The sequence below is a fragment of the Bos taurus genome, chromosome 21 (genome assembly GCF_002263795.3).
Source record: "Bos taurus isolate L1 Dominette 01449 registration number 42190680 breed Hereford chromosome 21, ARS-UCD2.0, whole genome shotgun sequence".
Classification (NCBI taxonomy): Eukaryota; Metazoa; Chordata; class Mammalia; order Artiodactyla; family Bovidae; genus Bos; species Bos taurus.
Window position 1 is genome coordinate 24,038,954 of NC_037348.1, and position 16,098 is coordinate 24,055,051.

General features: G+C 41.8%; 1 protein-coding gene across 3 annotated transcripts in view; it reads right to left on the reverse strand.

Annotated features, from left to right (window-relative positions):
* EFL1 (elongation factor like GTPase 1) overlaps nucleotides 1-16,083 on the reverse strand; it is a 113,925-nt gene extending 97,842 nt beyond the window's left edge. The window contains exons 1-6 of one of the 3 annotated variants that reach the window (XM_005221897.5): nucleotides 16,055-16,083; nucleotides 15,122-15,231; nucleotides 13,265-13,332; nucleotides 11,599-11,683; nucleotides 3,267-3,400; nucleotides 1,315-1,452 (exon numbers count right to left, since the gene is read on the reverse strand). In XM_005221897.5, coding sequence (XP_005221954.1) covers nucleotides 1,315-1,452; nucleotides 3,267-3,400; nucleotides 11,599-11,683; nucleotides 13,265-13,332; nucleotides 15,122-15,212 — 516 coding nt within the window. In that variant the 5' untranslated portion in view covers nucleotides 15,213-15,231; nucleotides 16,055-16,083. Of the gene's footprint in view, nucleotides 1-1,314; nucleotides 1,453-3,266; nucleotides 3,401-11,598; nucleotides 11,684-13,264; nucleotides 13,333-15,121; nucleotides 15,232-15,359 lie in introns of all 3 variants that reach the window. The other 2 variants (XM_002696606.6, XM_005221896.5) reach the window with 2 other exon arrangements.
* Between the last annotated feature and the right edge of the window lie 15 nt (nucleotides 16,084-16,098).

A 16,098-nucleotide genomic window follows, 5' to 3' on the forward strand; every position in this document is an offset into this window, starting at 1 on the left:
TTTCAGTATGAGGGCCAGGTGTCACTAGAACTCCTGGTTTCCAAGCCCCACAGTCTGAGTTTATGACTTTTGTCAACTCCCTGTTTCTCATGTCAGATGTTTGAACTGTTCACCCCTCTCTTCAGGTCCTCTTCCTGACCTCTAAGCTCCAAAGATTCTCACTCCTAGGTGACCAATCTTATTTCCTACCTCAGAGAGAAAACAAAGTCTACTGTTCAAGGATCCTGCAGGCTCCCCATCATCCAACTTGTAAGTCCATCTCTACAAACACTGCTGGTTCTCCTCCTTCCACGGCAGGGCAGGAGCATTCCACCTGTTCCGTGCCTGACTGTCTCTTCAGGGAACTGGATCCACTGACCCAGACTTTCTCACTGCTCTGCCTTTATCATTTCCTTCCTGTAGCAAACAAACATTTTCAACGTGGCCTCATCAATGGTGCCCCACTGTCTTGAAAAAGACACTTCAAACCTCCACACATGGCATACAGGGTTCACCAGAATCAAAGCTGTATTCCTTTCTACTCCCATCTCTTATCACGACTGCACTTGATCTAGTTCTTCAATTGTAACCAATAATTTACATTCTTTGAATGAAACTTGCACCATGTTTTTTCTTTTCTTTATATGATTCTGTATATCTTATTTCTTCTTTCTTGAAGGCCTCTGCTGTAATTCTCCCCTGGCACACATTACCTTTCTTCCATCTCAAGACTCCTATTATAAGACTCTCCCTACTCTCCCCTTGCTATTGACCCATTCTGGGTGAGGCAGGCCTCATTTATGTTCTCAAATCATATTTAGGGTTTGTCTCATTGTTCTCCCAACATCTTTTACGTGTTTTTCTCCCCTAACCCACTGTGAGATCTTTGAAGATAGGGACTCTGACCTGTCTGTCTTTATATTCACAATCCTTAGCATGAAGTAAACCTTCAAGAACTCATTTATTCAACATACAGTTATGGTAATGTCTGCTGAATAAATCAATGAATGAAAGCTTTGGTAAAATTTCACCCAAATACAGGTAATAAAAAAAGCCAAAGAGTTTCCTAATACTGGCTTCACTTAAAAACCCAACCACAAGACTAAACAAGAGAACATTACGACCTACTGTCCAAGTTTTCTATTCCAGGATGCTCCCAGGAGATGGAGGCGACTCCTGAGATGATGCTAGCTCTACTGCCTCTGCCGCGGTATGATGACTCCAACACATTGAAGTGGATTTTCTGCAGCAAAGCCTCATACCCAACCTAGCAACTTCCTTACAACTCTCCTTTGAGCCACAGTTTTTAAAGTACTGAAATAAAGGATAAAATACCTGTTCTAATATATTCTTGAGGTGAGAGTAGGCCTCCTGTGGGGTGAATTTCAGTTCCACTATCAAGCGATCTATCTTATTGATCACTAAAACTGGACGGATGTTTTCGAGCCAGGCTTGCCGCAGAACTGCCTGTGTCTGATTAAAACAGAAAAGAAAATGTAAAGCTCATGATTTAAATTAAAGCACATTAGAAAATCCTGATTAATAGGTAGCTTATTTTCGTGCTCCTCTATCACATACAACTCAGACCATGCCAGTCAGACACAGTCAAAAATATATAACACAGAAGCAAAGAACTGCAGGCAGGAAATTGTTCTTGCCTTTATGGAACTGACAATTTATTTAAGAAGGATAAAAATTGTGTACAAGATAGTAAGAGTTTTGTGAAATTACACACATACGAGAATACACACAGTAAAAAAAACACTCATGCTATAACACACAGGTGGAAAAACAGAGTATGTTCCCAGACGCTCCCTGTGTACACTTTCCTGATCAGAAACCACTTCTTAGCATTAACCACTATTCAGCTGCTTTGAAGTCACGTCTGTTAATTTAACTTAACTTGTCAGGACACCCAGCACACCACACAGACTAAGGTTTTGCTTCTCTAGATGCAAGGCCTGTGCACTTACAGGACATCAGAGAAGTTACAGAACACGTACATCTTCCTGGAATGATCAGATTTTCTCCATTTCTACAAGAAAACCTCATTTCATTGTGCTCTGCTTTACTATGCATCACAGATGTTGCTTTTTTTCTTTTAACAAACTGAAGATTTGTGCAACTCTGCATCAAGCAAGTCTACCGGCGTTCCAATAACATTTGTTCACTTCCTGTTGTTCTGTGATTTCCATAATTCCCATCGTACTTTACATTTTTCATAATTAATATAGTTGTTGTGATCTGCCATCAGTGATCTTTGATGTTACTATTACAACTCAATGAAGGGTCAGAAATGGTTAAGTATTTTTTAGCAATAAAGTATTGTTTTAATCAAGATATGTACCTTTTTTTAGACATGATGCTATTGCATACTTAAGAGACTTCAGTATAGTATAGACATAACCTGAATATACACTGGGGAACCAAAAAAAGTCACGTGACCTGCTTTACTGCAATATTCACTTTACTGCAGTGGCTCAGCACCAAACCTGAAATATCTCCGAGGTATGCCTGTAACGTAAGCTTTTTACTCTTCTTTTTAAAAATCATTAAAACAAACGATGGTACAAGAAGTAGGACACAAAGGTGACAACATTTTTAAAGAAAAAACATAAGGTTTCACAGAAAAATTATTTTAAAAACTGAGATTAGAAAGCCACTCTGAGTTTCATGCTGACCAGAGCTGTATGTTCACTCTGGCCTTAGGGAGAACTATTTGAACTTTGGTGAAAAGGTAAGAAAGTGCAGATTAAGAATCTGGAAGAGGAAGAGAGAGGAGGAAGGGAGGGGGAGGGGGAGAGGGAGGGAGGGAGGGAGGGAGAGAGAGAGAGAGAGAGAGAGAGTGTGTGTGTGTGTGTGTGCGTGCGTGTGCGTGTGCGCGCATGTGTGCGTGTGCCTGCAGAGTGAGAAACCAACAGAAGAGACTTGCCCATGTAGGGGAGAAACAGCTCAGAATTTCACTGTCAACAACTCCTCACTGCTGAGAGACTCTTTCACTGGAGGAAAGCCCCCAGAGCCCCCTACATGCGTCTCTCATGTCCACTGAGTCCCTCTCCCAGAGAATACCACAGGCATGTCAAAGGACCTTAAAGTCATTCTCTCTAATATCCCTTCAGAACCTGGGTGACTTAACTCCACCACAGGCTGGAACACTATGGAATGTGAAATGGAAACTAGCTTTCTGGTGTCACAGAGAGTCTAAAGTGCCACATCATCATTGATGGCCAGGGCCTCCTCTCCCCCTGCCTTGTCTAGTTAAACATTTCCAGGCGACCATCCACTACCTGCGGGCAGACCCCTTCCACAGCGTCCACCACGATGATGCACCCGTCACAGATGCGAACAGCCGTGGACACTTCTGAGGAGAAGTCCACGTGACCTGGAGAGTCTATTAGGTTAATCAGGTACTCCTTGTCGCCTGAAATGAGATTTAAAAACACATATTGAGCAGTGCAGGTATGCAACCCTCCTCCTCAGGCAATTGAGAGCAGGAGAGCTGCTAAGAAATGACTGAAGAAAAGCCCTGTCACATAAAACAAAAGCTGTGAGGGTCTCTAAACCGTTCATCATTTTCATAGCCCAACCCTTCATTTCTTTTTTTTTTTTTTTAATTTTATTTTATTTTTAAACTTTACATAATTGTATTAGTTTTGCCAAATATCAAAATGAATCCATCACAGGTATACATGTGTTCCCCATCCTGAACCCTCCTCCCTCCTCCCTCCCCATACCATCCCTCTGGGTCATCCCTGTGCACTAGCCTCAAGCATCCAGTATCGTGCATCGAACCTGGACTGGCAACTCATTTCTTACATGATATTTTACATGTTTCAATGTCATTCTCCCAAATCTTCCCACCCTCTCCCTCTCCCACAGAGTCCATAAGACTGTTCTATACATCAGTGTCTCTTTTGCTGTCTCATACACCGGGTTATTGTTACCATCTTTCTAAATTCCATATATATGCATTAGTATACTGTATTGATGTTTTTCCTTCTGGCTTACTTCACTCTGTATAATAGGCTCCAGTTTCATCCACCTCATTAGAACTGATTCAAATGTATTCTTTTTAATGGCCGAGTAATACTCCATTGTGTATATGTACCAAAGCTTTCTTATCCATTCATCTGCTGATGGGCATCTAGGTTGCTTCCATGTCCTGGCTATTATAAACAGTGCAGCGATGAACATTGGGGTACACGTGTCTCTTTCCCTTCTGGTTTCCTCAGTGTGTATGCCCAGCAGTGGGATTGCTGGATCATAAGGCAGTTCTATTTCCAGTTTTTTAAGGAATCTCCACACTGTTCTCCATAGTGGCTGTACTAGTTTGCATTCCCACCAACAGTGTAAGAGGGTTCCCTTTTCTCCACACCCTCTCCAGCATTTATTATTTGTAGACTTTTGGATGGCAGCCATTCTGACTGGTGTGAAATGGTACCTCATAGTGGTCTTGATTTGCATTTCTCTGATAATGAGTGATGTTGAGCATCTTTTCATGTGTTTGTTAGCCATCTGTATGTCTTCTTTGGAGAAATGTCTATTTAGTTCTTTGGCCCATTTTTTGATTGGGTCATTTATTTTTCTGGAGTTGAGCTGTAGGAGTTGCTTGTATATTTTTGAGATTAGTTGTTTGTCAGTTGCTTCATTTGCTATTATTTTCTCCCATTCTGAAGGCTGTCTTTTCACCTTGCTAATAGTTTCCTTTGATGTGCAGAAGCTTTTAAGGTTAATTAGGTCCCATTTGTTTATTTTTGCTTTTATTTCCGATATTCTGGGAGGTGGGTCATAGAGGATCCTGCTGTGATGTATGTCAGAGAGTGTTTTGCCTATGTTCTCCTCTAGGAGTTTTATAGTTTCTGGTCTTATGTTTAGATCTTTAATCCATTTTGAATTTATTTTTGTGTATGGTGTTAGAAAGTGGTCTAGTTTCATTCTTTTACAAGTGGTTGACTAGATTTCCCAGAACCACTTGTTAAAGAGATTGTCTTTAATCCATTGTATATTCTTGCCTCCTTTGTCAAAGAAAAGGTGTCCATGTGTGCGTGGATTTATCTCTGGCTTTCTATTTTGTTCCATTGATCTATATTTCTGTCTTTGTGCCAGTACCATACTGTCTTGATAACTGTGGCTTTGTAGTAGAGCCTGAAGTCAGGTAGGTTGATTCCTCCAGTTCCATTCTTCTTTCTCAAGATCGCTTTGGCTATTCGAGGTTTTTTGTATTTCCATACAAATTGTGAAATTATTTGTTCTAGCTCTGTGAAGAATACTGTTGGTAGCTTGATAGGGATTGCATTGAATCTATAAATTGCTTTGGGTAGTATACTCATTTTCACTATATTGATTCTTCCAATCCATGAACATGGTATATTTCTCCATCTATTAGTGTCCTCTTTGATTTCTTTCACCAGTGTTTTATAGTTTTCTATATATAAGTCTTTAGTTTCTTTAGGTAGATATATTCCTAAGTATTTTATTCTTTCCGTTGCAATGGTGAATGGAATTGTTTCCTTAATTTCTCTTTCTGTTTTCTCATTATTAGTGTATAGGAATGCAAGGGATTTCTGTGTGTTGATTTTATATCCTGCAACTTTGAAAAAAGTCAAATAAATAACCTAACTCTACACCTAAAGCAACTAGAAAAGGAAGAAATGAAGAACCCCAGGGTTAGTAGAAGGAAAGAAATATTAAAAATTAGAGCAGAAATAAATGCAAAAGAAACAAAAGAGACCATAGTAAAAATCAACAAAACCAAAAGCTGGTTCTTTGAAAGGATAAATAAAATTGACAAACCATTAGCCAGACTCATCAAGAAACAAAGGGAGAAAAATCAAATCAATAAAATTAGAAACGAAAATGGAGAGATCACAACAGACAACATAGAAATACAAAGGATCATAAGAGACTACTATCAACAATTATATGCCAATAAAATGGACAACGTGGAAGAAATGGACAAATTCTTAGAAAAGTACAACTTTCCAAAACTCGACCAGGAAGAAATAGAAAATCTTAACAGACCCATCACAAGCACGGAAATTGAAACTGTAATAAAAAATCTTCCAGCAAACAAAAGCCCCGGTCCAGACGGCTTCACAGCTGAATTCTACCAAAAATTTAGATAAGAGCTAACACCTATCCTGCTCAAACTCTTCCAAAAAATTGCAGAGGAAGGTAAACTTCCAAACTCATTCTATGAGGCCACCATCACCCTAATACCAAAACCTGACAAAGATCCCACAAAAAAAGAAAACTACAGGCCAATATCACTGATGAACATAGATGCAAAAATCCTTAACAAAATTCTAGCCATCAAAATCTAACAACACATTAAAAAGATCATACACCGTGACCAAGTGGGCTTTATCCCAGGGATGCAAGGATTCTTCAATATCCACAAATCAATCAGTGTAATACACCACATTAACAAATTGAAAAATAAAAACCATATGATTATCTCAATAGATGCAGAGAAAGCCTTTGACAAAATTCAACATCCATTTATGATAAAAACTCTCCAGAAAGCAGGAATAGAAGGAACATACCTCAACATAATAAAAGCTATATATGACAAACCCACAGCAAACATTAGCCTCAATGGTGAAAAATTGAAAGCATTTCCTCTAAAGTCAGGAACAAGACAAGGGTGCCCACTTTCACCATTACTATTCAACATAGTTTTGGAAGTTTTGGCCACAGCAATCAGAGCAGAAAAAGAAATAAAAGGAATCCAAATTGGAAAAGAAGAAGTAAAACTCTCATTATTTGCAGATGACATGATCCTCTACATAGAAAACCCTAAAGACTCCACCAGAAAATTACTAGAAATAACCAACCCTTCATTTCATTTTAGCTTTCATGCTAAAGCTCCCAAAAGGGAAGAGATTTACCCAAGGTCACAAAAGCAGTCACAAGTCAGAAACATACCCAGGCCTATCTATCAGCTTAGTCACTTCCTGTAAAGGTCACAGGTGCCCCTAGGCTTTGCAACTGGGGAAAGAACACTTGTCTGTTCATCTGGCTCAGAATCAGAATAAGAAACCCTGGAGTGAGAGAAGACTGATGTTCACTGCCTGGCACCCATGTAAATGTCCTAAGCCTCTGCAATCTACTTGGAAATTCTCTATGTTCATATGACCCTAGACAGAAAGTCAGAGATCAAGGACCAACTATGTTTCACCCAATTTCACACTGCTAACATGTGCCATTATCGTAAAGCACAGGGCCTGCTGTCAGAGCCACTGAAAGAGTAAGAGCGGTACACTTTTGTCTAAGTCTTACACACAAACACACACAATTTAAGATGAGAGGCTTGAACATGCTGAAAAGTTGACAGCACCAGGACACAGGAGGTAAGTCCAGAGCACAAGCCTTTCACAGTGACAGCAGGCAAGCAAAGATACTAGCTGTATTACACTTTGAGGGGTAGTGGCAAATAGCTGAGAATTTTCCTTTTCTCTGTAAAATAGAATGGACAAATGTCTGCTGAGACTGTGGGAGAGGGACTGAGAGGTGGACTCGAAGAGACAAGAGGGTTTAAGAGAGCTCCAGCGGTAGAGAATGCCCAAGGTCTGACAGAGGACACATGGAAGTCTGCCAGTGGCCCAACGACCAGCCGAGAGCCCAGCCCAAGGGTAGGAGGAAAATGTGTAGAGTCAGCTCTACCAAGGGTTAGAGTTTCACTGGGAGGACAGGAGGCCAAGACAGCAGATACACTGAGGGCCTCAGCGAGACTGTCAGAAAAAGACAAGTCTGGACAGGAGGACGCAGAGATGAAATGAAGGATGCCGATGGGGCGCAGGAAACTGAAGGGCTTCCTGAAGTCAAGCGGGTCCCTTGCTACACAGGTGAGAGAGCTGGAAAAGTAAAGACTGTGCAGAAGGGAGTATTTAAATGGGAAATATCAGAGGACCAGTAAGGAGTGATATTAAAATGCAGAAAGCAGCCATACTAGGGGTGGGTGAAGCAGAGGCGTACACATCACTGCTGTTGAGAAGCCAAGCTCAAGCTGTTGAAAGAGGTCATTTTTCAGACACAGGAAAAGCTACCTTGGTGGATTTGGGTAAAAAGGAAAATGATGAACCAGGTGCCAAAGTCACTAATGAATGGCGACCAGGGACTGTAACCAGAAGCTGAGGTGGTGAGAAGGGGTGGAGAATAACTGGATAGATGGTAAGAGTCTCGAAGGAGACGGAGTTTTAAATCAATGGTGGAAGAACTGAACTCTGAACCAGAACCAGGGAACAAGGAGTAGGGTGATCCCATGTTCTTACCCAGGACAGAGTATGACAGAATAAACAGCACTCACTCAAAAGAAGGACGAGAGAGCAGTGACTAGAAAACAGCCAGGCAGGGGGAGGAGGGAAAACTGACAAAAGACACTGAGGATGGAGGGACACAGGTTTACCTTGGAAAAGTTTTCAGAGAAAAGTGTGGGCGGGAAGGGAATAGTGAGGGGTTGAGGGCAGGTGTGAGAAACATGGGGACAAGACGACTTAGAGGCCAGACCACGTGACCTCCATTTGGGGCAGTGACCAAAGACAACAGAGATGGCGGTGATGCCACAAAAGACGCCCTTAAGGAGCCAGAGCAACCTCTTGTGGACAGCAGAGAATTTCACTGAAGGGGGAATCAGTGGTGGCCTGGACTGAATGACTTTTGAGAGACTCCTGGTCCAAATAAACAGGCTGGAAATATATTAATGATTCCTTGGTTCCCAGGACCCCTGAAGTAGGAAATGGCTACCCACTCCATTATTCTTTCCTGGAAAATCCCATGGACAGAGGAGCCTGGAGTGTTACAGTCCATGGGGTCACAGAGAGTCACACATTCATTATGCAGGACTACTGCCACATGCTAACTACTCTGTCTCTGGGAAGGTCTCTTAATCTCTCTGAACTCCGTTTTGCACACATGTAAAATGAGGAGAATCTCCATTTCCCAGGATCGCCATAAGGGTTAAACAAAATCACGCAGATGAGACATGCAGCTCAGAATCAAACCATGGTGCACCCATCTTCTTAGATCTTACATCATCTGAATGCTTCACAAGGTAAAGTGTTCATTATCTTTAGAGGAAAAAAACCTGACCTTTAGTCAAACTACGCACAGTGGAACCCCATCCTCCAAGCCTGGTCCCAAAGGAAAAGGACAGTGATCAGAAACACAAGTGAATGTTGACGTGTCTGGAAATGACAGTAGCTACTGATACTTGCTGGCCTCGTGTGCATCTGGATGGCACAAGTCAGTGTCCCCAGGGCCCAGTCTTAGAGATTAAGACCAGAGGGTCACAGAGCTGAAACCCTCTACTAGCCCATAAGCACAGACCCCTACGGAGGTGTTCGCCTGGTGGCTCAGATGGTAAAGAATCTGCCTACAGTGTGGGAGACCCAGGTTTGATCCCCAGGTCGGGAAGATCCCCTAGAGGAAGAAATGGCAACCCACTCCAGTATTCTTGCCTGCAGAATTCCCATGAACAGAGGGGGCTGGCAAGCTACAGTCCATGGGGTCACAAAGAGTCAGACATGACAGTGACTAACACTTTCACTTTCTGGATATGCTTACAGAGGGGCGAACTTACAAGTGGATCTGTCTGCAGACGCCTCCACATCCTTGGTCTCCACATTTGGAGCACATCTAAGCTACAGTATGGCTGCCTCTTGGGTAAATACTGAGTGTCCCCCTGAACCAGGCTGTCAGCTAGCACATATGCCTGAAGTACAGACTGAAAGCCTATTAGTGAAAGCCCACTACAATTTGCTCTATACTGCACTTTATCATTTTTTAATAATTGCCAGTTTTTTTTTTTAAAACTGGATGAGTTTACCAAAAATCTTGATGCCTTTTCTTGAAAAAACAAACAAACAAAACAAAACAGAAAAACACAGGGCATCTGTCAGTTGGAGGTAAAAAGCACCAGTCCCCACCCAGGTGGAGGGGGTGTTTCATGGGTGGACCGAGTCTGTTCTCTGGCTCACAGCAGTCCCACCTGACTGCCTCATTCATGTAGAGGTGCTGACACCAGCACCACACCAAGGACTAATGACACAGTACTTAATAATCAAATGAGACTGGTGTTGCAATAAGTAGTTAACTCTTTGCGGGTGTGGGGGGAGGGATTTAAGTTGGATACCTACCTCACAGCTTGCAAGCACACACATACACATGCACACTTATGACAGGATTAAATGCAAGAACATAAAATAACTGGGGGTAAAACTAGGGCAATTATTACTTCAATCTTATGTTTTACTGTAAATTTTCTACAACACATATAAAACTTGCAAATTTTTAAAAAAATTTTAAAAAGATGAATCAGAATGAAAACTTCATTTTAGAAGTTCTGTGACAGCAATTATTTGTTCACAGGTATAAAGAATGGCTACAGAGTAGAAATGACAATAGGCCTTTTGAGACTATTTAAAGAACAGTCCATGAACCTTTAAACTCTTCAAGTTCATAAAAATAAGGAGAGATAGGAAAAAAACTGACCACTGAACCATTTGCTGTATCACAGAATTAGGACATACTCTTTAAAATGTGAGAAGTAGTTTTTTAAAAATTAAGGCATTACTTTAAATACATTGGGAATTCATGTACCTAAGAGCTTCAAAACTGGTTTAGTTCAAAACCGTTTTTGAAGACTGACCTCAAAGAGAAGAGTCATACCCCACACAGCACAACCCTTGGTGTTAGTGTCAGGGACATGACACTGTGTCCATTAGGGAAATGAAATACATCTTTACTACTGTCTTCTACTGATCAAAACTCACATGTTGTGTAAAATTTCCGAACAGTACAAAATAAATATCTTGAAAACTGAGTTTTCACATAATCCAGTCCCTGCTAATTATGGTTAAGGTTTTGGTATACAGCCTTCCAGGCATCTTCATATACATACTTAATATATTCTTATCATCAAAACACATTCGTGTCTTGTAAGTATTTACCCTGCAACTTGCTTTTTGTCTCCGACTTTATCTTTTCTATATAATCACACAATTGTTGGAACAGCTGCAGAGCACTTCACAGCATGGATGTATCATTCTACTTAACTATTTTCCAAAGGCAGATACTAAGGCATTCTTTTCATTGATACAGACATTAGGGTGAATATCAATGAACATACATCTCGCATGCTCGTATGACTATGTCTGTCGGACAAATCCCTAAAAGTATTACTGTCAGAGTGGCATTCTGATCAGTGGATAAAAGCTACAGTGACCATGGCAACACAGAGCCAAGTAAATAAGACTCTAGATCTAACAGGCAGGCCAGAGGACAGAACGAGGACCCAACGAGGAAACGGGATGATAAGACTGAGCCAGCAAGGTCCTATGACTCCAGACCTTCCCAGAGAAGATATCTCCACAAGCACCTGGGTAGACAGGGGCAGGTGTGAACTGCCAGTGCTTCTGCCCTCAAGCCAGTCAGAGGTCCCCATCTGTACCCAAGTCTGGACAGCCTGACTCTGATCTGAAAATTGATCATCTGGAAAGGCCAGAATGAAGTTTGTGGAAGGTAAAGCAAAAAAACCTGAGGGGTGAAACTGATTTGGAAAGAGAAAGGAAGACACAAAAGATACGAAACCACTGTTCTGTAAAATGCAGACCGACTTACCTTCCGCATAATGCAGTGAGATGGCACTGGATTTCATAGTGATCCCTCGGACCTGTTCATCTTCTCTGCTGTCCATGTACCTCAACTGTAAAAATGCAACCTTAACGTTAAAACGGACTGATGTGGACTTTTGTTTTAAATATTTAAATTTTTAGGCTTATTATTGCTGTGAAGTTGTTCACTAGGTCCCACTATTATTACCTTTTAAATCTCTGCAGCATTTTTCTTGCCTGCTGCTGCTAAGTCGCTTCAGTCACGTCCGACTCTGTGCGACCTCATAGACGGCAGCCCAGCAGGCTCCCCCGTCCCTGGGATTCTCCAGGCAAGAGCACTGGAGTGAGGTGCCATTGCCTTCTTTTCTTGCCTAGTATCATGTATTTCTTTCTCCTTTCCTTTTTCCTTGATCAGTTTTTAGATATTTATCAGTTGTAATGCAAGATAATCACACAATGTCTACATTGCTAGTAGTTCTTTTTAAATTAACAGGCTTTCTTTTTAGAGCAATTTTAAGTTTCTAGAATAACTGGAAAGTAAAGAGGTTCCTAAGTACTTCTACACACAGTTCCCTCCCTGTTATTTACATCTTACATTGTGTGCAGTGTGATACATGTTACCATCAATGAACCAATATCAATACGTTACTATCAATTAAGGTCTATGGTTTACATTAGGATTCACTCTTTAAATGTATAATGACATGTCCATCATTACTGTATCATATGTTAGTTGTATGAATCTTTTGAAGAACAAATTTGGCTTTGATCTTTTCTACTTCACTAATTTATGCTTTATTATTTCATCTACTTACAGTAGAGTTATTGTACTTGTTCTAACTTCTCAAATAGGAAAAATAAAAGCACTTTATTACTTTATTCCACCCAGTTTTTTAAGCCTCCTCTAGACAGTATCTTGGGCCAATTTCCTGGGGACTCGACCTGCCTCGAAGGCCCCATTCTTCCTTTAGTATCTCAGGTCTACTTTTCAAATTCAATTTTGCTTCTCCATCTCCTCTTCTCTGTATTACCAATCACTGGATAAATCCTGCTGACTATATCTTAAATTCACTGAAGGAAGGGATATCTTTACTTTTCTACTACAAATAAATCATTCCAAGTCCTTTCAATTCACAGCTAGAAACAAAGATCTCTTTCATTTCCTAAAACAGGATTTTCCTCATGACCCTCATACTTCAGAAGCCTTCTTTTGGTACTTAGGTTAGAACTAGTACTCAGTTACTTCAAGATCATCATAATCTGATACATTTTTTTGTACTAGCACATTTTCCTTTCTCAGTAATTGCTAGGCAAATGTTCCACTTAAAACCTACAAATTAGCCTTTATCCATTTTATCCACATTATTTCCTGCTGTGAAGCATGTATTCCACCTGTGAAATCTTCCACAATCGTGCCAGGTTATCATCTGACTTACTGCAAAAACTCATTCTTGCACTTATAAAATATTAATATAAACTAAAATAAAAGCAATACAGAAATAATTTTTTCTCAACAATCTATTTTATCTTGCTAAATGGACTGCCAGTCTCTTAGATGCATGAACTATGCTCTATACTTTTGAGGTCTTTATGAACACAACAAATGCTTCATCGCATTGTAGATTTGCTAATATTTACTGAAATGCATGTATATATCAAATATAATAACATACCTTGCCTGCCAGGCGGCTGGAGATGATTCCATTGCTAGATATAAGACAGTCAGCCAGAGTAGTTTTTCCTATTAAAGTAACAATATTAATTTAAATAGACTTTTCTTAAAGGGCAGGGTAGGTAGAGTGCATCTACATATTTAACGTTTAACCATAAGAACTGCTTTACCAAGTATTTCCTATTTACCTACAGTAAGTGAAAGAAGACACAATGAGCATTTTAACTAGACTTTTGAACAGTGCACTGTCTGGAAGGGCAAAGATTCTAGCACTCCACAGTGCTATAATCTGTATCTCCAACTTTAAAAGCTGTCCAATAACTTTTTTTTATTGAGGCATACTTTACACAGGGGCTTCCCTGGTGGTTCAGTGGTAAAGACTCTACCTGCCAATGCAAGATGTGAGTTCAATCCCTGGGGGGTGGGGAAGATCCTCTGGAGAAGGAAATGGCAATCCACTTCAGTATTACTGCCTGGAGAATCCCAAGAACAGAGGAGCCTGGTGGGCTATAGTCCAGGGGTTGCAACGTCAGATACGACTGAGCAACTAAACAACAACCCTTATCCTAGTGCCTCGCTGGCAGGAAGGGGTCTTCAAGATACAGCATAGCCTATCTCTTCACTTTTATCTCCTCCTCCCTCACTTTCAGGATGGTATATAGGTTCGTCTAGTCAAGGCTATGGTTTTTCCTGTGGTCATGTATGGATGTGAGAGTTGGACTGTGAAGAAGGCTGAGCGCCAAAGAATTGATGCTTTTGAACTGTGGTGTTGGAGAAGACTCTTGAGAGTCCCTTGGACTGCAAGGAGATCCAACCAGTCCATTCTGAAGGAGATCAGCCCTGGGATTTCTTTGGAAGGAATGATGCTAAAACTGAAACTCCAGTACTTTGGCCACCTCATGTGAAAAGTTGACTCATTGGAAAAGACTCTGATGCTGGGAGGGATTGGGGGCAAGAGGAGAAGGGGACGACAGAGGATGAGATGGCTGGCTGGCATCACTGACTCGATGGACGTGAGTCTGAGTGAACTCCGGGAGTTGGTGATGGACAGGGAGGTCTGGCGTGCTGCAATTCATGGGGTCGAAAACAGTTGGACACAACTGAGCGACTGATCTGATCTGATATAGGTTTTATTTCACACTCCCACCTCTTATCACCTTGCTGTGACTGGGTGAACAAAAAGCAGTTTGAAACCAAGAGCAGGCTTAGCAGGAGGCGATGCTGTGGCGTGAAAGCAATGTTTGTCGGGAGCTAAGCACCATGGATCAGCCACCTTGCCCTCTTGTGTCCCAGCCTCTGGTCACATACATTTCTTTCTCCCCTTCTGACACTATTCCCATTTGAAATGAGTGTCCCCATCTGCCATCTTGAATCACCCTTCAGGGTTCATCTCTAATACTAATTATGCTATAAAGCCTTTTCTTAATGCATTCCTAGCTTCCTGACTCTCCAGCTCTCTCTATCCTTATTATCTACTTTTTGCATGTCTCACTTTGTGTTGCCTCAACCCCCAAATCACCTCTACAGCTGAGAGGGTGCCCTGTTCATAAATTTCTACCATTTGACATAGAGGGCAAAGTACCTTGAACTTAGAACACAGGTTCTGAGAATATTATGTTAAGACTACAGACTTGTTATATTAGAAAGCCATTTCAAAAATACTTGATAGTTTAACAAAAACTCAACTTCTCATTTAAAAACCAACTATCTAGAAGAACACCAATCCCTAGTTGGCTGTGTTCTACCACATCAAACTTTTAAAAGAAATAAGACTTTCAACTTAGCATCACTCCAATGACACATGTGGAGACACACCCCCTTAATTACTGAAAACAAGCTATTTAGAAAGGGCTCTTACCATGGTCTACGTGAGCCAAAACGCAGATATTCCGAATGTTAGCAGTGTTCTTCTGGAGTTGAATCATCTTATCCAAACTATTGAGCACCATGGTCACTTACTTCCTGTGACTAAAAATTAAAGACGTATTACAAATGACTAAAGATCGGGACAATAAATAAGGGCTTTTAATACTGGGAACTGACAAGATTTCTCAAGTTCCTTCAAGTAAAAACCGTTATTAAAGGCAGATACACACCCAGACCTAAGTCCAATTTGAGCACTTCAGCAACTACTGTACTACGACTGTGGATTTTACTCATCGTTCCGGATCTGCGATGAATCAGAGCTCCTTAGGGCTGGGCGCCCAGTGACACCAGGAACTCTGCCCTGTACTCTGTACGGGGGTGAATTTCTCCAGGTCAGTGATGACGTATCGCAAGGGTCGTAGGCAGGAGAGAAGATGCTGATATCTCTCCTTCCGCTCCTCGATCTTTTTCCAAGTCCCTCCTCCTATAACTCCGCTTGCTTTCACTGGAGGGGAAACATTCAGCTTGATGACTGCTATGGAGCCCGAATAAAGTTTTGGGTCACGTGCTTATTTGCTGAGCAGGTGCAATGAATGTCTTTCATTCCTTCCCACATTGGGGAAAAGAAAAAATAAACCCTCATCTCCACCTTCCCTTCTTCATCACTCCCTTCTTCTTTCAGGACTCCGGGTCCACACTGAAAAGCAGTCGGGCGCGAGCGGACACTTAAGCTCGAACGGCAGCCGCTCCCAGACCGGGTTCGCCCCCGGCCTCGCTCCGCCGCCGCGGCGCCCGGGTCCCCCCACCACCTGGAGCTGCCAGAGGAGGCCAGAGGAGGAAGCCCAGCGCCCTGCGGGCCCGCACTCACCGGCTCCCGCCGCCCAACCAGTCCCGCTCGGACCCCGACGCAGACTACACCACGCACCTCGCAGGCACCCACAACTAGCTATCTCCCGAAGGCCCGCGCGC